The 24,741-nt window shown below is 39.1% G+C and overlaps 1 protein-coding gene across 7 annotated transcripts in view; it reads right to left on the reverse strand.

The window, feature by feature from the left end:
* SMARCA2 (SWI/SNF related BAF chromatin remodeling complex subunit ATPase 2) overlaps positions 1-24,741 on the reverse strand; it is a 118,758-nt gene that overhangs the window by 46,378 nt on the left and 47,639 nt on the right. For all 7 annotated transcript variants that reach the window (XM_075410973.1, XM_075410979.1, XM_075410975.1 and 4 more), the window contains 14 exons: positions 24,284-24,414; positions 23,996-24,056; positions 21,611-21,711; positions 21,167-21,314; positions 17,148-17,311; positions 15,294-15,360; positions 14,658-14,768; positions 12,156-12,398; positions 11,749-11,862; positions 9,577-9,684; positions 7,043-7,129; positions 6,075-6,121; positions 4,545-4,711; positions 1,516-1,679 (listed from right to left, as the gene is read on the reverse strand). In XM_075410973.1, coding sequence (XP_075267088.1) covers positions 1,516-1,679; positions 4,545-4,711; positions 6,075-6,121; positions 7,043-7,129; positions 9,577-9,684; positions 11,749-11,862; positions 12,156-12,398; positions 14,658-14,768; positions 15,294-15,360; positions 17,148-17,311; positions 21,167-21,314; positions 21,611-21,711; positions 23,996-24,056; positions 24,284-24,414 — 1,713 coding nt within the window. The remainder of the gene's footprint in view (positions 1-1,515; positions 1,680-4,544; positions 4,712-6,074; positions 6,122-7,042; positions 7,130-9,576; positions 9,685-11,748; positions 11,863-12,155; positions 12,399-14,657; positions 14,769-15,293; positions 15,361-17,147; positions 17,312-21,166; positions 21,315-21,610; positions 21,712-23,995; positions 24,057-24,283; positions 24,415-24,741) is intronic.

A 24,741-nucleotide genomic window follows, 5' to 3' on the forward strand; every position in this document is an offset into this window, starting at 1 on the left:
AGTAAAGTGACGAAACAGAGGTTTTTATTTCTGAAAATACGCCATGTAAGTACTACACCCACCCCCCACATCCCCACACCTCCCCAGCTATCCCCTTTTAGCACACTGGTCATTAAAATGAACAAATCACTCCCATTTGCAGGAGAAGAAAACTGCATGCATCGAAAAGGAGGGTCAGAGTAGACCTTATTTCTCTCTACAACTACTTGAAATGAGGTTGTAGCGAGGTGGGTTTCAGTCTCTTTTCCCAGGTAACAAGCGATAGGACCAGAGGAAACGACCTCAAGTTGCGCCAGGGGAGGTTTAGATTAGATATTAGCAAAAATTTCTTCACTGGAAGGATTATCAAGCATTGGAACAGGCTGCCCAGGGAAGTGGTTGACACACCGTCCCTGGAGGTATTTAACAGATGTGTAGATGTGGCACTTAGGGACGTGGTTTAGTGGTGGACTTGGCAGTGTTAGGTGAACGGTTGGACTCCACGGCCTTTTCCAACCTAAATGATTCTATGATTCTATGAATTTGTAATTTAGCAATCTGCCCACTGAACACTCCACAAAAATATTCTGTAGTTTTTACTGTACTCCGAGGTTTTACTGCTATCCAACTGTTGAAATACACAGTATTCTGCAATAAACTTTCTGTGAAAGTGACCTAAAGACAGTTAAAGATTCAAAGAATTAAGTGCTTTCTGAGCTGCTTTTAAAACCTCTAAACATTATTGCTCCAAATTTCTTAAGCCTTGTTTTGGATTCATTACCATGGCATCTATGGGAGCGCTGCACTGAAAGTTCTGTATAAAACTCTTTGTAGTCTCACTGCTCTTACTTTTACACATGGCCATTAACTATGATGCACATATTTGCACAATAGCTGAAAACACATACATAGCTATGTATTTCCAGAGATCTCTAACTTACATCGTTGAAAAAAAAAAAAAAGGGGGGGGGGCATAAAGTGACAAAGACAGATTTCAGTTACCTCTTCTGGCTTTTTAAAATAAAACAAAGTGGTTTGATACCCTCTTCTCCTGCTGCTCTTTACTCTCTACTACTCACCCACACCAACAGTGTAAGTTCAGTGTCTCACGCCAAGACTGCTGCACTCATACAGCCACTAACTTCCTTAGGCAGGCAGCACTCTGAACAGCCTTTACTAGAATACCGCAGCCTACCTGCCGAAGGCTCAAAATTGGGAGTTACTTATTAGTGTCCGAAGGGTTAAAGAATGAGTACATTTACACAAATGAAACAGGTCTACAAGGCCCCTAGTTCTGAGGATTCCCTGAGACTCAGAAAAAAAAATATAAAAGACACAGAATGACTTCACTGATTCAGACCAAAACATTTCCTTATTTTAGCAGTTTGCCTCACTAATTAGTCTCCAAGCAACACATGATGACTTACCTGGATCTACTCCTTTCACCCCAGGCTATACCCCCAATTTAAAGAAGCAACCCAACAAAGCATCATAAATTCTTTGCACATTTCATGAAGATAAGCAAATAAAAATAACCTGGTGAGGATTCCAGTCACTATCAAAGATTATAACAGTGTCAGCAGCCTGGAGATTTAAGCCTAGCCCTCCAGCCCTTGTACTCAGCAAGAAGATAAAGTATTGCGACCCAGGTTCATTGAACTTCTTCAACAGAGCAGCTCGATCCTCTGATTTTGTTGTGCCTGAAAAGAAATAAAAAAAAAAACTCTATAACAAAGATGTGAACTGAAATAATATAAATACCATGTCAGTTTCTAAAGGTACATGTGGAAGGTAAATTGTATCTCACTTGCTCTTTGCCATCTCTGCCACATTTTCCATAATACAGAACAAACACTGGGAACAAATGTTTTGATCAACTCCCTATCACATCTAAGAGGCGGACTTCTGAATACCTCTTTTAAGTATTTATTTTGACACTTCAAAAGTGGATTTTAAAATGTTGGATAACATTGTTACACCTTTTTATGACTCACATGAATTTCAGTTGAAGTTGCCACACACAAACAGAAAAGAGCTCCAGTTTTCATTCATGCCTTCTGGCCGTAACAGCACCTAAATATGTTTTAAAGTTACATATATAGAGATTTATGAAGATGTCGGTGTTGGCCTTCAGAGCCATAACTAACACGACTGAAAATTCTTAAAATGTCCTGTCTTGAGGGTGATGGCGTACAATGGCTGAAGTAGGGCAGGCAAGGAGTTCAATCAAGGTGAAAACGTAGACAAAGTGCTAAGCAAAAACCAAGTCATGTACTTCAATAACAGTCTATACGGATTATGTCAGCCCGGTCCACTGTTTGCCTTCTCTTTTTCACACTTCTGTCTGTAACTGAAAGGCAAAGAAAGTCTGCTATTTTTAATTCAGATGTTGCTATCTGTACAGAAGATGAAATTTTTTATTACTGTGGTGCATTGACCCCAACTGGCTGCCTGAAAGACAAAATAAGATGGAAAAGGTCCTGAGCTGAGATAAAGCTCACTCAATAGAAGCAAAAGCTGTGCATGCAAGCAAAGCAAAAAGAGGAGTTTATTTACTACTTCCCATCAGCAGCCAGATGTCCAGCCACTTCCTGGAAAGCAGGGCCTCAACACCTGTAATTATTAGTTGGGAAGACAAATGCCGTGATGAGCAACGTCCCTGCATCCTCTTCCTTCCCCTCAGCTTTTATTGCTGAGCATGTCCCTTTGGTCAGTTTGGGTCAGCTGTCTCATCTGGGTCCCAGCTCACCTTCAGCTTGCTGGCCTTGGGGATGGAGGGGTTTGGAGAGAAAGCCTTGTCACTGTGCAAGTCACTGTGCTAAGCTACAGCTAAACCACCGGATTGTTATCACTGGTGTGTTACCAGCCCTGCGCAGACACAAATGCAAAGCATAGCACTATATGGGCTGCTAGGAAGAAAGTTAACTTCACATCGGTCGGACCCAGAACAATCACACAGCCAAACTGCTGGCCCACAGAAACCCATTCCCTTGAGAAGCACCTGACTCGGGTAGAAAACACTCTATGTGACAAGACAGCTGGATAGAACCTACACATATATTACATTCCAGCACGGAAGGTATCTGTCATCACAAAACTGAAAAGGAAGAAAAAAGGGTTCACCTCACTAATTTAATGAATTACCTGCAAAACAAAGCAAACAAGGAGCTGTGTTTACCATACTGCATACTGCCACAGAGGTCCTAGCATGAAAGCAAATTCCTTTTAAAATACATGGTGTGAGGTAATTTAAAACATTTTAAATGTAATATACTTAAAATTTCTTGAACGGAAGCATTAAAACACTGCAGGCCAGAGGTGCAAAGAGGGATTTGTTAGCATGATACTATGTTCTTCAGCCAGTTTTGACAAAGACATCCTGTGGCACAGTGAGACAGCTCATTTGTGTCTCAGTTTCATTACCCCATTTTACATTTGAGGTTAATGGCATTTCAAGTTTATGTTCATTAATATTTGTAAAGGACGTGAATACTTTCTAGTATTACTTTTTCTTCCAAATAAAGCATGAAGCAAAGCTGTAATAAGAATATTCAAAAGGACCTTAAAATCTCGCTTTATTCATGCTGTTCTTTACATGTTTTTTACACAATTGCTTTGCTAATAAAAAGGTATTCTGATAAACACTGCGGACCCTATGTAGTACTACAACATGTGAGATAAATACATTAAGTAAAAATAATCAATATTTAAGAAGATCAATATGAGACAGAGATTATCAACATGAAAGGCGGCCAAAATGGAAACTTCTTTCAAACACGTTTAAGCCTCAGATGGCATATGCTATTTTTAGCTATTTTCCTTACATTACTGCTCTACTGTGTTCCTAAACAATCTTTTCATTCAAAGGTATAAAACAAATCTATACAAAGTAATCAAGGCTACTGATGTTCCTGTAAAATTCAGGAAGAAAACCAAAGGTACTACTTTATCTGTCACTGAAATTCAGCTGCCCTGTGAAGAACAGCAGTCAAACTCTAAATAGGTACAAATTAACTAATCCCACTGGAATCTAGGCAAAACACTGGCATTATTATCTCTCATCATGAGAATACTTTCAGGCAATTTAAGACAGTGGCAACTGATTGGGACCTTGGATTTTGAACCTTTTTTGAAAAAGAGATCAGCCCCTAAACATCAAATCTCTACATAATCTGCATTCCAGGAACAGACCTGAGTGTTCATCAAAACAATCCCTCGACCAAATGGCCTGCAGGTTAAACAGACGAAAGAAAACAGTCAAAGAGCCAGAGAGACGGAAAATTACTTCAGATTACCGAGAGAGGCAAAAGTACATCTTGCTCAGTATCTTGTCTGTAAGAACAGGGAAAATTTTAGTAAGCTGCAGCTTAAGGGTCTGCTGCCGTAACTTCATGATAAATACCCTCGCAGACTCTTCCTTTGTGGATTTATCAAATAATTTTGTAAACCTGTTTACTCTTTTGTAGAGTCACATCACAGCACTGGTGTGCTAGGAAGAGAACCCATGTCTCCAACCATGCTACCTCCTAACTTATTATTTATCCTTTTTTTTCCATTTAGCTTACCATCGAGACGCAGGTAAAGGAAATTTCGAAAGGCAAAGTAGTCTTCCATAATGGTCATGAGTGATGTCATTTGACAGAAAAGAAGCACACGATGGTTAGTAGCTCGTAACTTTGGTAGAATACGATCCAGTAGCTCAAACTTCCCTGAGGCCCGATAAAGTTCAGCTCTATTGAAGAGAAAAAGGACAGTAAATGCCAGAATGACCCTGCATTTAGAAAAGTTTTTAGTCATTATCATGTCAAACAGAGAGATTAATTTATTTAAGATAACAAGACTAGTAGCACTTTTCTCTCTTTAAAATTGTATATTGATTTAAATAGAAAAATAAACACCCAAGTCAATTCCTGTTTGGAAATTATTTTTCATCAATCACAAAAACTGTGTGGACTTCCAACCACACAGAATACCTTCCCGTACGAAACTCAATTTTGTTTCATTCTTTATCAAAACAAACATTATTTCTCAGATAGGTAAGCACATTCACCTGCTAGTTTTGCTTTCAACTGGCATTTACTGCAACTGTAAGGTCATATTCATCATGCACATCTTAGAAACAATTCCCTTTCCACTCAACGACCATGCACATGAAAGTATTCCAAACTGAACTAATATACAGAGATCATGGGAGGAGTCTGATAGAGGGTATGTCTTCAGCCATATAACCTTAGTAGTCCTGAACAATGTTTTGTTGCTTTGATTAGCTGCTCTTCTGCCTTCTATGCTAAGAATTGCAAAACAGACTCTCAGCACTGAAATTCAAGTCGTAACTGAGAAAATGAATAAAAGTAAACTGGATGTCTAAATCAGCATCACAGTGATATGCTTTACAAAAACAAATTTCTTCTAACTCTGTATTCTCAAAATACAATTTATCATTAGCGACAGTGTAATTAAGTTCACAAGATACATGGCCTTCTGATATGCATACGTATGTAATCAGCAAAAGACTAAGCCACTTAGGAGACAAGTAGTCTGGTATACTAGTTAAGGATACAAATAGTCTGGTATACTAGTTAAAACAGGAAGGGGGTCAGGTGAAAGATCCACACCTTTCCTTTAGAAAGCAACCATTTCTAGACGGTTGCAAAAAGCAGTGCCAAGAACAAAATTAAAATCTATTTCATTTCAAATAATGCAAGAAATGCTACTTTAATTCGGAATGAAGCTGGTAAAGAGGAAAAAGCAGAAGGCAAAAGGAGCATGAAAGAAGAAAATCCCAAGTGGTATCTCTGAAGAGTCATGCCAATGAATTTCAGATGATATCCAAGCTATTTCAAAATAAAAAGAAAGGAAGACACCAGTTTACAATCTTCTCTGCCTGTCCTCCTGAAAGAGATGGATAGAGGGTCATAAAAAGCTGATGTAACACTTCTAGTACTGTTATCCTTTGCTTTAGATATGTGCCCTGTGCCTCCTCTGCCTTTCTACAAAACTGCTTGAGTTTGTTAGCATGTACTTTCTAGAAAAAGAATGTGATACATTAGCTCCAATACAGCACTATGAACAGGAGGAAAAACTGAAACAGTTACCCGTTGATGACACCATTTGAGTAGCCTAAGTGTTCAGCAAAGGACTCCTGCAGAGTTATAAGCAATAAACAGATTATTACAAACTACACAGTAACCCAAAATTATGCATTCTTATATCAATTAAATTAAATATAGGAGTGTTGGGGTTTGACTTCCATTATGTTCATATTCTTGGAATCCACTTTGCAGCAACAGTGCTCTGCTTAATGTTTTCCTATACTATTATTATTAGAAATTCATGGTTTGCAGAAGTACCTTCCATCAGCATAAATTTTATCAGGTTACAAAAACAGTAGAACCTAATAAATTTATATTAATTACTGGGAGATACATTTGCAAATTCTCAATTGTATTAATTAGCATACAAGAGAACAGAGTGAAAACTACAATGATAATATATCACAGTAGCTACTTAATTAATCATTCACAAATGTAGCTACATTCCAGATATTTACAACAATTTCTATCTTTCCAGATATATTATTATATTCAAGCACTTTGGGTCCTAATGAGAGACACTATATAGATAGTTCATTTTTGCTGAAAAGATGAGGTGGCTAGGACAATTTTGGTTGATATTGTAAAAGATCAGCAGCCTGTTACTTACAAAGATCCTACACGTGGCATTTTGAACTACTGTCTCTTCTTCATAAATTACATCTATACATTGATTAAGCTGGTGTGGAATATCTTACATTCAAAAAAACCCTCATTTTTCGAAGACAGTCTCCACAAGAATAAATGCTTTAAAACTAGACTTCACATTACCAATACAAAGCTGGAAATTGGTCCATTTGTTTCTAAAAATAAGGGACCGTAATGATTGTGGTTTTCAAATGTGTCTTTTTCAGCACAAATGATGCAGACAGAGATGTCCTCTCCTACATATATAAGCTTCAACCGCAGTTTTCTATTATGGTAGACATGTGAATAAAAATCATTCTCAGAATCAAACCTGTCATTCTTACCTCAATATGTTGAAACATGTATGGGTGATTGCATATTTTTCTCAATTGCATGATAGTGTTCATAAGGGTTTTTGCTCCACCTTTTCCCTATGGGTACAAACAATGCAAATCAAATTATGAATCTAATTTCTCTGCTTATTAATGAAGCTTTTGAAAGTTATTTTTACATGCAGGCATAAGAATACTTCTACCTCAAACCTGAACACCACATCACTAATAAAATAAAAAATAATAAAAAACCCCACAAAAAAAACAGAAGCTACTGTGCAGTTGTCTTGCTGTATAAATTCATCTATCATAAGAATGCTTTGTAACAAAAAAGGAAGACATGGAAGTAACCACAAAGTGCATTATGCATCTATCTGCAGTACTCACACTGGGAAGCAGAGTATCTACTGTCCTGCATACTGCTCACTTATGCCGTCTGTTATAAAACTACAAAAATTCAATCAAGTCTGAACCCTCTAACAGGAAACTCTTCTAGTTGGATGCCTGTCAATTCTACAGTATCTCCTCCTGTCTGTTAATTGGATATATGGGCTTCTCTTTCCAGGCCAAGTAAAACACAGGGCCACAAGGCAGCTAAAAAGCTAGAGATAACCACATCATGTGAGTCATATTTATATTTAACAAAGTATATTCTCAAAACTTACTTTACAGCCAAACTTTTTCAGAACCAGGACAGACTTCAGACAATCGTGAGTTGTGCTACACTAAACTGTATGGTTAAAACAAATTGCAAAGGGGTGGGTACAAGTTTGAGAACATCACATCACATTAATATTGCCAAATGTTTGTCACTTTCAGATGTCACTTTGCTTTGTTGTGATTTTATGAAAATGTAATCAGAATGGCCACAACATTCCAAGCTTACTGCATGACTAATTCAGACACGTTTCAAAAATCTCAGCCAAAACAATTCATCCATTTCCAATAGTAACTCTAAGGAAAAGTACACTATTTCACCATACTATACACTAGGAGTATTCTACTCTTTCCCCTAAAGTACAGTGAAATCGTAACTTCCATCTCGAGCAGAGATTCCATGTTTGAAGTGGGTACTCCACACATCTAAAACTTTTGTTCTTTCCAAAAACCTCTCAAATCTGCTCCAGAAAAGTAATTTCCTAGAGCTTTCCTGTTTAATTAATTCTCTCTAGTCTTAGCTGGTTGCAGGCCAGAGCTGCAGAAAGACAGGAGTTTTTCTTAACACAGAAGTTGTTTAACCACTGAATCAAGAGCTCTCAAAAACCACCTCGCTCTGCTGGCAATGGGTAGCATGGATAAGAGAGACTGATGAAGCAGTTAAATGAAAAAAATAAGGAAGAGAAGGAAAAAAATTAGACCCTTGGGGAGAAGGGAAGGAGAGAGAAGTGTTCAGAAGACAGCAAAGGTTAAGCAAAAAGCTCAGCGTAGAAGCAAGCAGGGGAAAATCGACAGAAGATTCTGAGCTGGCGAATGAGAGGAAAGAGACCAGAAAGGCAAGGAAGCAGAAGACTGTGGTACAAAACGAAACACACAGGACAAAAGCAAAGACATCAAACTACAAAATTACATTAAAAATACAACAGAGGAACACAAATTAATGTTTACACAGCGCTCAAACTGTGAAGATGAGTATCAACATCCAACGGTAAGAACCAGCTTTGTCTGGAGTTTGAATAAGCACCAGCAAAGAATTGGTGGGTATAAGTTTGTACTGTGGCACAATTGCAAACAATTTGACTACACAAAACAAGAAGGGTAAAATAAGACACTGAATAAAAAAGTCACACATTGTACCAAAGCAACCTACAAAAGGATGGTGGAAAGACAGTACGTGATTGCACTGCATCAGTAATACACACATAACAGGGTGCAAACACGAACTGTTACACAGCAGCTGTTCTCAGTGCCTATTCAAGGTATTTTGCATTTATTATAACGTGAAAAGTGTGCATTATAATGTGAAAAGTGTGTACACAAACAACGAGATAAATGTCAGCTGGTTTACTCTATAGTAACTGGATCAAGTCCCATGATGGCATACTCAACATTTACTAACCCATAGTCTAAATCTGACTATATGACTGTGAATCCCACTGTTCTCTTAAAGAACTTTGTAGAATAGATCCTGTAAGTATGAATGCAAGCATACAGCCTTAGCTGGCTGCAACAAGACTTGCACTTAACTAACAGCTCTGAAAGACAAGATTAATAACCTTCTGTAGCCAGTGCTTCCACAATCTCATTTATTCAGTCAGGTACATTACTGGATTAAACTTGGCCAAGGGAAATGCTGTTTTTTTCAAATATTGCGTGTTTGCAGAAAGGCATTGTAACTACAGTGAATACAAGCAGTATCCTTTCCGTGTGAATAGAGAGCGTGAGCTGCAGTGTTGTAACACAAAAGCGTGTCTGACAGAGGTTTCTCTTCCCATGACAGACACTTGCATTAAGAGCCTACATACAAATTTTACGAAACAGAAATCATATCAATAACATGTTTCATCATCATATATTGTTTCCTATGTGTTTTAAATTTTCATTTGTACCTTCTTGTCTTTTTCAGAACCATCTGTGAGAAGGATTCCCTTGGCTTGCATGTGACGGTACAGGATCTTCTGAAGAGCTGACATATCACATTTGATCACATATTCCACCTAGTGCGAAAAAAACCCAACCATAAATACACTGACATAACAATGTTCATCAGATCTAACTGCAGGTTCTTGTCACCCTGAAAGACAAACCAAAAAACTGCTTATCTTTCATCCACACCCTAACACCACATATGATTTCAGCAAGCAGAAATTCGACTGCATGCACAGCAACAAGTATCTCAAAAGATTATCTGCAAGAGTCACAACTACGAGACAGCTGGATCCTAAGAATGTAACTGTAGAAGCGCCAAACTTTTTTTTTCTCATTCTGTAATTTTAACAATTTTAAAAAATACTTTAAAACTAAATTTGTTTTATTTTATGTGTAACAGGTAATTTTAAAAAAAACACATTTTATGCTTAATAACCTGTGGACGTTATTATGTCTGTAAAGCATTCGAAAAATACCAAGCAAAGCATTATAAAAATATCATTGTTGTATATGTAGCAAATAAGCATCCCTTACAGTGTCTAATTACTGTTTTGCTTACCTAGGTTGGCATAGAAATATACCATTTTCTCAACATAAACCTAAACTACAGGAAATTAATACAGTACTGTGTGATCCCCACATTCAGTTTGACTTCTTGCTCAGCTTTGTAAAGCTATATTAAAGCCATTTTTGACTGCACACGATCTTTAAATCCAGTAATACAAAGACTTCATAACCCAATTTAAGCCATTTTTTTCTATTACCCAATTTCCAGATTATAGTCACTATGTTTTTAAACAGTTATGTAAAATAAAAAGTCACATAAGAAAGCCACACTAGTGGCTAGAAATCTTTGAAGTGGTGACTAAAAGAAAAAGCATAAGTTTCCTGATGTTTAATAAATAAATGGAACAAAAATTATCAGGTTATTTTCTTCTCAGAAAGACTGGAGGATGAACTCATTAAAGAGAAGTGACTACTTATTCAACGGCTTCTTTACCAAGACATAGAGGATCAAATGAAACTGATTAATAGGCTTCAGTCAACAAGTTCAGTCCTTATGGTTGGAATAAGTGCTTTTTTTTGCAAACAAGATAATGGAAACAAACACGGTTCTCTGAGTACCACTGTGTACGCAACTTCTAAATCCTCCTTCTCCAATGCCTATTAATGGATTTACCAAATACAGTAGCTCTAACTGGAAGAAATTTGAATAAAGATTTCAGTAAAATTTTTAAGCATGTTTCATTCTCAAATAAATGATTCTGAGGATACTGAAAATGCAACATCTGAAGGAACAGAGTCACAACAGTGTTCACAACATCATAAAGATGAGAAATTTTTAAAAAGCCTTTCCTTTGAGTACTGTCACTAAGCATCTGCACAGAGCTCTCTGTTCATTCAGTCAGTGTTAGCTAGCTCAAAATACAACTTAATTTTGCTATGGTTTTAACCCAGTTGACCTTAGTACCAAATCTTCCCTGGCACACCTTCAAATTTACTTTTTAATTTAGTTGCTGTTGTTATGCTGGGAAGGGTGAATGGGAAAAGTGATGCAGGATTGCACAGGAGGACAGGGTGGGGCAAGATGAGTTGCCCAGAAATAAAACAATGATCTTTCAAATCCAAAGAGAATTTTATGTTCTGAATTAAAAACTCAATAGTTAAAAAAAAACTTGTGCAATTTCAATAAGGCACTTTACACAACTGCTGGAATATCAATGCAGGACCAAATTCTGCCTGCTTTATGAAGTCCAGTAGTCCTTTCGGAACTTCCATGCACGCTCTACCCGGTGCAGGGAGCATGGGGCCGGACAGAATCTAATACTCTGTCTACGTCTGACTCACTCACAACTTGAAACCAGGTAGTATGGAAGTAAGTTGCATGCCTTCTACGGGCAACTACAAACAGAATTGAAGCTGTAAGGCTGGTGAGGAATCCTGAGAATGCAGAATCTTCAGGTATTCAGGATTCCTCAGTGGCCCACTTTCTTTGCAGAGTTATAAACAAACAAACCACAGCAATAACAGATGCTAAAGAAGCCCTCTTCTGTAAAGTAAATCTGAAAAAGGAACACCACAATGCTTAAAGAAAGTATTAAACCCTTTCCACAACTCCTCGCATTGCAAACCTTTTCTGGCAGTTGAGACTCAACCTCTTTCTTCAATCTTCTCAACAAGAAGGGTCGGAGCACTTTATGGAGACGACGGATGATCAGAATAGTTTCTTCCTCATTTAAGTCCACCTACAGAAGTTTATAGAAGTCACTACAAGGCATCTCAGTATATTAGGTAATGTCTTCTATCACATTAAAGGTTAAGTATGTGCAACAATTGCTTGCATGTTAGAATGAAACTGACTCTGAGTCAAAAAAGACACTAAAGTTAAAATTTTCTGGCATTATAAAAAACATGGCCTTTAGATATTTTAATTCTAAGAACGAGGGAGAGTTCAAACACTAATCTTTCTGTATACGCTCCTTTCTGCTTTCATCAAAGTGGTTTGTTTCTGATGTTTTAAACAAAACTGCCACAGTACCCTTTCTCCAGTCATGGCAAATGGAGCGTTGAACCACTGTTCAAAGGTGCTACAGCTCTTGAAAATGGTTGGGAGAAGGAAATTGAGAAGAGCCCACAGTTCAGGCAATTTGTTCTGCAGTGGAGTCCCAGTCAGCAGTATGCGCCTAGGGGCCACATAGTGAGTATTCAAGACTTGAGTCAGCTTGCAGTGATGGTTCTTCATTCGATGGCCTTCATCTACTATCATGTATTTCCATCGAATCTGCAAGAAAAAGCAGAAAAGTTGGCAAAGTCAGAGCAGGTCAGACTTTGCCAAATTGCTCACAACAGATGTAGAACAAAAATATTTCAAGCCTGAGACATCTGTTATTTACGAGAAAAGCCAAAACAAGCATTATTCAGTACCAGTGCCCTTGCAAGCAGTAAAAATAGAAACACACACTAGGTATGCTGCATTCTGACTTGAACTGCAACAGCAAACAGCACGTTCTTCCCACTTCTGGGAAAGAGATTAGGGTGATTGGCTCTTCAAGGCCAGAACACAGTTCACAGGGGAAGAAGGAGAGCACATAAACTCCACATAATCTGCCTGCAAGAAGAACCTTGATAAGAGGAAAAAGTATTTTCATACAAAATAGCAGCAACCCTGAACTCTGTTTTGTTTTGCTAATCCTACGCTTTTACTCAAGAATGCAGCAGCATAATTACCATCACCTCAGCACAGTTACTGCACGTTCAAATAACGTTTCTAGTTGCTCAAGCTCTCTGTTACCACCTGTACTACAACACGGGCAGTCAACACGTGTGCCACACTGATCATATGTCTAAGGCGGCCTGGGTTTGTACCTTCATAGCTGCTAACTAATTCCATTTCCTGCGACAGGTTGAAGGGCATAGGGCTGTCCTTCCTATCTTTCAGCAAGGGTGGACAAAAACTAGAGGGGAAGGAAAACTGCAGTCTCAAACTGTTCTCAAGTGTTCAGAATTATGCTATGAAAATGCACTGCCTTTGTATCAGAGACGAAAAATGAATAATCTAAATATGCAGTATGGAATGGAATGAAATAAAGTGAAAATGAACAACAAGGGACAATAGGACCATATGGTTTCTCCATATGACAAAATACCTCCTTAGTCTGCTTTCTGTGTACATGAAATAGTCTTACAGTACAGTAGCTTTCAAATTAATTCATTACATTTGAGGCACACCTGTTGACAGTCAGCCTTTAAATATTGGGCTGTGTGTAGTAAAGTCTGGACACCAAACTGCTGATACAGGTAACTGTTCAGTCACTTAGGGAAAAGCGGACCACATAGCTGGAAAGACTCTAGTAAGAGTGAGCTTCAGGTCAGAAACAATGGTAAAAAATTAAAGTCAGGACTTCAGATTAGGTTAAATGACATTAAGTGGAGGGGAGAAAAGGCATGTTTTTCCAAGGACAGGCAGGTATACAGTACCTGCGCAAAGGAATTAGTCTCCTGGCCACATTTAGGAAAACCCCGGTGTTCACAGAGAGACAAGCTGTGAGAGAGAAGTCACAGAATCACAGAATCCCAGAATGGTCGCGGTTGGAAGTGACCTTTGTGGGTCATCTAGTTCCACCCCCCTGCTGAAGCAGGGTCACCTACAGCAGGCTGCACAGGACCGCGTCCAGGCAGGTCTTGGAATATCTCCAGAGAAGGAGACTCCACAACCTCCCTGGGCAGCCTGTGCCAGTGCTCCGTCACCCTCAGAGGGAAGAAGTTCTTCCTCATGTTCAGACGGAACTTCCTGTGCCTCAGTTTGTGCCCGTTGCCCCTTGTCCTGTCTCTGGGCACCACTGAAAAGAGTTTGGCCCCATCCTCCTGACACCCATCTTTGAGATATTTATAGGCATTTACAAAGTCCCCTCACAGCCTTCTTTTCTTCAGGCTAAACAAGCTCAGCTCCCTCAGCCTTTCCTCATAGGACAGATGCTCTGGTCCCCTTATCAGCTGTGCTGCCATTCAGCGAGACCCGGACAGGCTGGAGAGTTGGGCGCAGAGAAACCTGATGAGGTTGAACAAGGGCAAGTGCACTCCTGCACTTGGGGAGGAACAACCCCATGCACCAGTACAGGCTTGGGGTGGACCTGCTGGAGAGCAGCTCTGCGGAGAGGGACCTGGGTGTCCTGGTGGACAACAGGTTAACCATGAGCCAGCAGTGTGCCCTGGCTGCCAAGAAGGCCAATGGGATCCTGGGATGCATCAAAAGGAGTGTGGCCAGCAGGTTGAGGGAGGTTCTCCTCCCCCTTTACTCAGCCCTAGTGAGGCCCCATCTGGAGTACTGTGTCCATTTCCGGGCTCCCAAGTTCAAGAAAGATGAGGAGCTACCGGAGAGAGTCCACTCACAAAAAGAGGAATAGAAGTAAAGGAAAGGTTTAACTTTTGTTGAAGGACAGGACAACTCAGGACTTCCATAAAACAGAAACATGTTTTGTGCTATGCACCGCTTGAAGGCGTCTTCAAGGTCTTGCTGTTAAGAGATGATAGTCATTATTACCTTAGCAAGGATATGTTTGTCCTTTATTATGTACTCATAAGTAGTTAGAAGAACGTTGAATTTTCCACTTCGAAGCTGAGGAACGAGTGAGCGACGCATTGCAGGTGTACCCTAAAGAGAGACAGAAGTGAGTAGTTTTATGAATTAGCAGACACAGAGCAATCACAGGAACTTGTAATCCTACAGTACTGCAAACAACATATCGATGCATTCCAGACTTCTTCAGAGCGCTTTCCCTAAATGGTTGTTAGACAGTAAAGCTCTGTTTATAGGGCATTAGAAACATGTAAATAGCAGTTTAGTCTCCTTACAAATTGCTTGGTTGTACTACTACTACAGTAGCCATACAGCAGAGTAGTCAGCTACGTGCAAAATGTGATAGTTATCATTTGTATTACTCTCATCAAAAGCCTTGCAATGTGATAATTAACAATTTTATTCTCTATTTCACTATGTGAAAGTAATTACAATTTATTACAATCTTCTTCTTAGTATGATTAACTCTCACTGCTTAGTACCTAATATACACAACAAAACTTCACAAGTAACAGTTTAGAAATGCATGCAGAAGCAGAGGAAAAACTGGCTCTATTCTCATTCCTTCAATTCTATAATCATACAAAAAGCAAACCAAACCTTGTAAGATATCTTCACCACAGAAGGAGCCCATTTGTCAAATTCATATGTCCAATTGGATAAAGTCCTATCATAGAGATTATAAGGAAAAAGTAATATATTTCATCATTTGCAGGTCAAACTTCATAGATGTTTCAAAGTGTTTGTCAACTTTTCAACACATTTCATGTAATCAAATCCATAATTAACAGTGTATTTTAAAAAATACACTTTATACACTGTAATAAAATACAAGCATCTCTGAGACAGGAGCAAACAGAAGTGTGAAACTCTCTTTCAGCTCATATTCAGGGGCCTCTCCAAAACAAATTCAGAGTAGTATTTTACATACATCTTTGTATTTTGGAGCATATGAAGGATAAGAAAGATAACCCTGAACAAAAAACAGATTTATAAGTTCTTATATACTACTTATCATCGAAAAACTGATATTACATCTTTTCAAATGTAGCCTCGTGCAGTTCACAATAGAATTCCTCTGTGTTATACTCACGTAGAACTACTCATACTGCCATTCAGTGCCACCATGCAGGTCTGGTTTTGCACTGTGTTTCTGCTGTTTGATCACAACAAATAGTTTTTTATGGATAAGCTAGTTGCTATCATGATAAAGCAGCAAAAAAGACCCTTGAGGTTTTCTGATTGCTTGCCTTTTTTTTTTTCTTCTTCTCACTAGACTTGTGATGGCAACTGTACTAGCTATTAAGAAAAATCAGGGAAAGGCAGCTTTCAAAAGGTATAGAAGAAAGAAATTTCAGCTCATCTCTTTTAGAAGCATAAGAAAAATCATTATAGAGTACTCAAAAGAAATCTGATTTTTTTACTGTGGCTGTGTGAAATCTGACATTAGTAACACTCTCCCTTTATTTTTAACTTTGTTTTTCTTTATAGATATTCTCCCAGTTGTTTCTTTTCACACTAGAGCTCATACTTTATGCTCATAAATCAGGCACAACCCTGGTATTTATGCTAGTCAATCTGCTATTACTGCAGAAGAGCCAAAAGACAGGATACCTCAAAAGAAATCAAAAGAGATGGCCATGAACAAAATTTATCTCGGTCTTACAACACATCTGCATGCTTAGCACAATTGCTGGACAAATTATCTAATGAAAAGGCCAGGGAACTTCTGTATATCAATCAAGTCACTTACATATAAAAATAAGCCAACAACCCCTCATTATTCTCCATCAGTTTTACAATGTCTGACAGTTTTTATTTAAAACACAGCACTTCACTAAAACCCACACTTCGCCTTTGGAGCAAGCAAAATGCATTAAAAGAAATGTATAAAACAAGCAGCATCTTGGAAAGTTAAGGAAAAGCAAAAGGGGGAAGCACAATAAACAATTATGACCTGGACATGTTATAATTTGGTTGACCAAAGCATGAATATCACTCATCAAGGCTACATCCAGGGCTAGTACTTAAGAGATCATCCAACCTCACTATAGCATGATTTCTTCGTATCGTATGGGGTGCCAGCTGTTTAAAGAACTAAGCAACAGATTTTTAGTAGCACAGTTGAAAATTGAATGGGGAACTGCAGACATGTAATATGGAAGAAATACCATCCCCCTCTTGTGGCTTAAGAGTAAATTACAGTAAATTCCCTACTCAGTTTGCCAAGAGTGGACAGTGGAACTGATGAAATGAAGTGCTTTATCAACCTTCTGGTCACCCTTCCAACACCAGACAATGTGAAGAAATGATAAAACAAAACACTGAATACATGCTCAGCGTAATCCCACTGTGCACCTCATCTTGTCACCACATGAAAAACAAGTGTGTGTTTGAAATAAATCAATCTGCAATGCTTAGAATGATAATAGCAGAAAGAGATTCTCTACATACGAAAGGGGTACAATGATGAGATAGGGGCCATTGAGTCTTTTGTGCTCCATCAGGTAAGTGATGAGTGCAATAGTCTGTATTGTCTTTCCCAGGCCCATTTCATCAGCTAAAATTCCATTCAGATTGTTATTATAGAGTGAAACCATCCATTCCAGTCCCTGGAGCTGAAATGAAGAATAATAGTTTCAGTTATTTAAAACCCACACAAATAACACCAGCACTACAGAACCGAGGTTCTAATGTCCCAGCCTACTTAGCTGCTTCAGTACCTTTAATAAGACTATACGCATAGAATCCCCGTCTATCTTAACACCTTCCCCCACAAAAAAAACCCCAAACAAGATAAATTTCTGGTAGCAGCTATACAGAATTAATCACTCCTGTTCTGCAGGGCCCATAATATGAAGTCAGATATCATACACAGAGGATTTTTGTACTGCACATAAAGTAACACAGGCTCTCACATGTAAGGCTGATTAATATTTAGCATTATAAGAGTTTGTTCTTCAATCTCAGCACCGTCAAATGTTAAACTTTCTGTGTGTATTTCATGCATTTTAACTGTGTCCATTAAAATCTTTCAAAACCAAAAGCATGAAGTCTGTGCAGAACATATAAGCCTCACACTCGCCAGCTGCACCGCTGGTATGCTAAAACTCTTGTAGCACGTGTCCATTTAGTGTCTGCTGTCCATACCTCCACATGTCAGAGCAGACCATCTTTATCCATTTATGCGTTGTGTATAAAATGCCAGAGCTGAAAGGAAGCCAGAGGACTGTAGCTAAGAGAAGTCTACATAGCAGTGTTTTGCACTCCAGTGAGTATTGCTTGAAAACACTGACTCAGATTATTCCCCTGTTACACAGACTTCCACACACATGTGTATCACATTACTCATGCAAGCACAAAGTAAGTTCTTGCTTCCAAGATCCAGACTTCGGGTGTGCCTAATGCATGGAGACCTGAGAAAGTTCAGAAAGCAAACACTACATGCTTGAAGTAACCTTCTGTTGTCCCTGCAAGAGAGTACCCAAAATAATGTTGCCAATTCACTGGCTTTATGTACACACTGACTGATTTATAGATAGGTATTAAATACACAGGCCACCAAGAGCTGATCAGAATTTGTTCTGCAGCTCCCACTTAGAAAGTAACTTCAGAACCAAAAACAGGAAAACTGCTACATCATTGAACTTTCTCCACTGACATATACCGGGATGAAGGAAGAGACAATCTGATGAAACTTGACAGTAAGAAACACGGAAAAGCAGAGAAAGAGCTGAGAAGGAAAAAGCACATGAAACGTAGAGAATAGGGAAATACAGGGAGTGAAGGGAAGAGTCGTAGAACAGTCTCCTTCAGAACATTCTTGCTAGAACCAAAGCCAAGCCTCAACGCTTCTGACATAAAGCTCCTTAGACAAGTGTGCCTCTTAACGTCTGGTTCAAGTACTATATAGAACAGACACCATGAAAAGCAATCTGCTTTTTCAATTGCGAGATATCACACTGAGCAGCTAAAGGATCTTCTCTAATTAGTAATCAAAGAACCACAGAATCATTTGGGTTGGAAGGGATCTTATAGATCACCTAGTCCCAACTCCTCTGCTGTGGGCAGGGACACCTTCCACTAGACCAGGTTGCTCAAAGCCCCATCCAACCTGGCCTTGAACACTTCCAGTCATGGGGCATCCACAGCTTCTCTGGGCAACCTATTCCAGTGCTTCACGACCCTCATAGTAAAAAATTTCTTCCCTGTATCTAACTAAATCTGCCCTCTTTTGGTTTAAAACCATTACCTCATGTCCTATCACTACATGCCCTTGTAAAAAGTCCCTCTCCAGCTTTCTTGTAGGCCCCTTCAGGTACTGAAAAGGCTGCTGTAAGGTCTCCTCGGAGCCTTCTCTTCTCCAGGCTGAAGAGCCCCAACTGCCTCAAACTTTCCTCACAGAAGAGGTTTTCCAGCCCTCAGATCACTTCTGTGCCCCTCGTCTGGAACCGCTCCAACAGGTTCATGTCTTTTCTGTGTTTCGCACAGGGCCAGGGAGACGACGTCAGCTGCTCTTCCCTTATCTACCAACACAGTAAGCCCGTTGCAGAAGGCCACCAAATTTGTCAGGCGCGATTTGCCCTTAGTGAAGCCAGCTGGCTGTCACCAATCACCTCCTTGTTTTCCACATGTCTTAGCATAGTTTCCAGTAGGAGCTGCTACACGATGTTGCCAGGCACAGAGGTGAGATTGACTTGCCTGTAGTTCCCCGGGTCCTCCTTTTTTCCGTTTTTAAAAATTGGGGTCATGTTTCCCCTTTTCCAGTCAGTGGGAACTCACACCCCTGTGAGTGTCTGTTTAACTCCACAGACTGAAATATTTCACTTTGTTGCAGACAGGGGAATTGCATTGAAAAACACAGAACTGCATAATTTCAGAATATTTCTATGTTCCATAAGTAATTACAATTCAGGAAGTAAAGGAGTTATCACGATTTTCATTGTCCATCTATGAACACTTTAAGCCAATATGGCCATCAAATTAGTCTTGTTGTACACGATTCATTTAGTGCATCAGGTAAACCTTCCCAGACAATGATGAGGATTATGCAGTAACAAAGGCTGCCGACTGCATTTGTTGGGTCCCTGCTTCACACACCAGACAACATACTGACAACGAGGAAGCAAAATTAAAGACGGCATCATAGCTGAGAAAGTGGCATACTTCTCCACATGGTTGGATTCTACCTTGTCTTAGTCACAGCATTCCTCAATGGTGCCAGAAAAGTTATTTAACCTATCATGTTCAAAATCAGTCCCTGACATTCCTCTTTTTGCTGAGGGCTCACAGTGAGACACCTAGAAGAGTTCAAATTCAGATGCAATTTTGCTACGAACAAGTAGGATCATGGGATGATTCAGTCTGGAACAGACCTCAGGCAGTCTCCAGGTCAATCCCCTGTCCAAAGCAGGTCCAGCCTTGGGGCCAGGTTGCTCAAGGCTTTATAGGGTCAGCGACTAAAAACATCCTAGGTAAAACCTCTGGAGCCCCTGCTCCATAGCAACACTGTCCTCTTCTGTACATACAGTCTGAACCCTCATTTCAGCGTTATTTCATTATTTCTTGTTTTCCCACCATGTTCTGCCATGAGGAGCCCAATAGAAAAATGCTAAAATGCTCTGAAAGGAAAAATCAGCTTAACTCCTGAATTTTAAATTATTTAAACGAGCTACTGTAATGATGGCAGCGCTGAGGAGCAAAGGAAGGAGGGGCTGTAATCACAATGCTTTGCACACTTAGGAAACAGTCTTCCTCCTAGTCCTCTGCAAGCAGAAATAAATATATATCTTTATGACATCTTGTTGAGTAAGTATTATTCTCTATTTTATATGGATGTACAAATAATGTTCTGACTACAGAAAAAATGCAGGTTCTTGGAGCTTCCTAGAAAGCTGTACAATAGCAGAAATGTTGATAACATGTATCAAGGACATTTTCAAACATACATGACTAGTTTATATCAGAATACAGAATTTCCTAGTTACTAAATTCACTGAATGTCTGTAAAGAATATCAGACATCAACCTTCATAGTAAAATATTCTTTTTAATATTTTAAAATTAGAAATATTTTAAATTTAATTTAATTTTTCTTAATTAAAAAATAAAATCATAAACCTTTAAATATCGGAAGAAGAAAAAAATTGTTAACCCACCACAAATGAAAACAATAAGCAGAACTGAAATTCCACGTCAATGACAAGATAGCAAAACCAAAATACTATTGGCCTGTGATAAAAAAAAGGTACAGGTATATGCAAACAGCTGGTATTATTATTCAAGCAGTATGTATGAAACATTATCTGTGATAGGTAACTGTCATTGCTTTGTCCATATAATTCCCAAATTCTAGCCTACTAGAGATCTTGTATTTCTTCTCAAATTTTCAGTTTTCCACTTGAAATATACTACATTGAAATGTCAAGCATACTTTCAAGCTTTAAATATTTTAATCTTTTAATGATTTCTCACCTGATAGTGTTTTAGTGTGCCATTAATAAGAAGAGAAGACTGCTTTTCCACCCTTTCTGTGATTGCGTGAGCAACAGTGTAGTAGGACTGAGACCCTCTAGCACTATATTGCATGCTATATTCATCATCCACATCCTGTTTAGCTGTCCTGGACAACAGAAAGAACCAAAATGAATTCCCATAAAAAGTATTTTTTATCACAGTTCACATATGTATGTCTAAAGACACAGTGTAAATCCTCAGCTGTGGCAAGTAGGCCAAAGGTGCAAGCTGCTTTATAAACAGCACACAATTAACACCAAATGATCATGTTCGTTCTATGGCAGACATTTGTGCCAGAGAAGTTACCACAACTCACTGTGATCTAGAGCAAGCTACTCTTGGGAAGCACCACCGCATAAAATCACAATTCTTAACAAAAACCAGCACCTAAAAACCACTCACTCAATTATCTGCTTTGCATCTTTCTCAGAAACTTCCTCACTATTAGGATCCAGGAGTATCTTCTCATCTGCTTCTAACCTGCTTGATTCTTCTTCATCATCCTACAGAATACAGAAAAAGAACAGGACCGCTGGGAAATGCAACGTCTTCCTAAGTCTTATTTCCAACTGGCATTCACATATTGGTAGCTTTCATTGTTCAATGCTTTATGAGAGAAACCTGAATCACAAAGTTCAACTTACACCAATTCTGCAACACAATTGCACTGCAGCTTAAACAAGAGAATTTTTGACATATATTAACCAACAGGAAGTCATGATACTTTCAATTAAAAAGCTTTTTCCCCTTTAATGATCTTACTTTTAAAAGCCTTACTTTGTCTACCATGTTCATGGAGAGGATTCAAATACCATGCATAAGTTTATATCACGTGTGATCAATAAATATGTGTGATAATTTAATCAAGCTTTAAAAACTGCCAAGAACTGCTGTTTTAAGGGCTTCTAGTTTCTTTTTAAAAACAGACCACATTTTTACTCTTTTTAAAATAATTTGTCTTCTAGCTACAGTTGCAGCAAATAACCAACAAGTTAAAATCTCGCTAATGAAGCTAAACAAAACACTGCTTTGACTTCTCAAAGTGTATTCTCTTAAGAATGATTTCACAGAATCACAGAATGTTAGGGGTTGGAAGGGACCTCTGTGGATCACCCAGTCCAACCCTCCTGCCGAAGCAGGGTCACCTACAGCAGGCTGCACAGGACCCTGTCCAGGCGGGTCTTGAATATCTCCAGAGAAGGAGACTCCACAACCTCCCTGGGCAGCCTGTTCCAGTGCTCCGTCACCCTCAGAGGGAAGAAGTTCTTCCTCATGTTCAGACGGAACTTCCTGTGCCTCAGTTTGTGCCCGTTGCCCCTTGTCCTGTCGCTGGGCACCACTGAAAAGAGTTTCACAGAATCACAGAATGGTAGGGGTTGGAAGGGACTGCTGTGGGTCATCTAGTCCAACCCTCGTGCCGAAGAGGGCCTGTTTGGCCCCACCCTCCTGACACCCGCCCTTCAGATATTTGTAAGTATATATTAGGTCCCCTCGCAGCCTTCTCTTCTTCAGGCTGAACAAGCCCAGCTCCCTCAGCCTCTCCTCGTAGGAGAGATGTTCCAGTCCCCTCACCATCCTCGTAGCCCTCCGCTGGACTCTCTCCAGTAGCTCTTCATCTTTCTTGAACTGGGGAGCCCAGAACTGGACACAGTACTCCAGATGAGGCCTCACCAGGGCAGTGTAGAGGGGAAGGAGAACCTCCCTCAACCTGCTGGTCACACTCCTCCTAATGCACCCCAGGATCCCATTGGCCTTCTTGGCAGCCAGGGCACACTGCTGGCTCATGGTTAACCTGTTGTCCACCAGGACACCCAGGTCCCTCTCCGCACAGCTGCTCTCCAGCAGGTCCACCATTTCCCCAGTTAGAGCTGCTGGGGGAAACAACACTGCTTCTAAAGAGTCTGTGCTAAAAATGTGGGCACATCTCTTTAAACATTTGTCCTAGAATCTGACAGGTATCAGGCCCTCCCCTCTTATCTTAATACTTAAGAGTCTAGTAGAATTACATTAGCAGTATGTCCTATAAAAGCATGTACCTTAACATCATACAGTCCAGTCAGTTTCAGTGGTCATTTGGTCTAGTATTGTAACGACTGCTAGACTTGGGAGATCCGAATTCTATACGTAGTTCTGCTACTAGCCTGTTCATTGAACATGGTCCTTCTTTGCTCCTCAGTTTTCCTCTCCTTTAGAAAGCACTTGTCTGAATAATGCTATGCAAGTATAGGTATTGATTATTCATACTACCTAATATTATGACCCTGCAGGGCTGGGATCTCTATGTGTGTTAAGTTTATGATTCCTTTTAGAATTTTTGTAATAATAGTGCTTCAATCACCATTAAAGTACTGAATCAAATAAGCCTATCCTGAACAGTCTGAACCTAAAGAATCCTGACATAATCCTTTACTTTTTAATAAACATAATACATAAATTGTAACTGTGTTATTCAGAATTACCAATAAAACCTTCAATGCATAAACATCAAAGATGTTAACTTCATTCATCACAAAGCCACAATACAGTCTTTTCTGACATATATTTTAAAATAGGAACCTGCTTATATTCTCTGGTTTGTGACTATTAACAGTCAGTAGGCAGTTACAGCATACATAAAGGGCAACTGCTATGAACTGAAAAGAATTACCAAACCAGTTACTTTTCCTGTTTGTATTATTCTTAAAACACCTACACACCTGCTATCGCTTTCCCTTCCTTTCTTATGAAAAAGGAGGAAAATATACTAAGTATTTTTCTTTTACTGTACTACTTGTCACAGACACATACCTCCTCCTCATATTCAGAGCCACTTTCATCTTCACTGTCTGACCTAGGAGCAACTTCATAGCTGTACAAAGACAACAGAAAGATTATGAATTACAGATAACAAGAGGAGGGATTTGTTTCAATACATCTCCTACTCAGCTTACACATATTAAACTAAAAAAAAGACTAGAGTACAATAGAATACAATAGAATAGGTAAAAAAAAAAATTAAAAAGTAAATAAGAGAAGCTCATGAAAAATATCCATGCAAACAGAAAAGAGCAGCCTACTTGTATGCTAACGATTTACCCGGGGTTCATTTCCAGCCAAGCATCCAGCTGACTTGCTTTTGGTGCTTCTGGTCCAAGCAGAACTTTGCCTGTTTCAGTGTGAGTCACTTTGACTGGAAGGTCACTCATCTGACTGCTCTCATCTATGGGCTAAAAATTCAAATGAAATTTTATACCATAAGGCAACTGAAATTCATGCTTGTCATACATAAAAAGAATTAACAGCACCTTCAAAATTCCAGATCTGAACAAACAGTGAAGTTTTGTTATTCGAAGTCACACCTTCCCACATGGCTATCAAGCCAACACCGAGTCATGGTATTTCTGTCTGTAACATATTCTATGTGACATCCACAAATATATCACAGTATTCCAAATAAATTAACAAGAACAGCATGGAAAAGAATACACTGTTGGCTTCTAAAACAACACACAAGCTATGTATGCTTACAGACATTTAATCCTGTTCTTTATACC

This window comes from Opisthocomus hoazin, chromosome Z, assembly GCF_030867145.1.
Source record: "Opisthocomus hoazin isolate bOpiHoa1 chromosome Z, bOpiHoa1.hap1, whole genome shotgun sequence".
NCBI lineage: Eukaryota > Metazoa > Chordata > Aves > Opisthocomiformes > Opisthocomidae > Opisthocomus > Opisthocomus hoazin.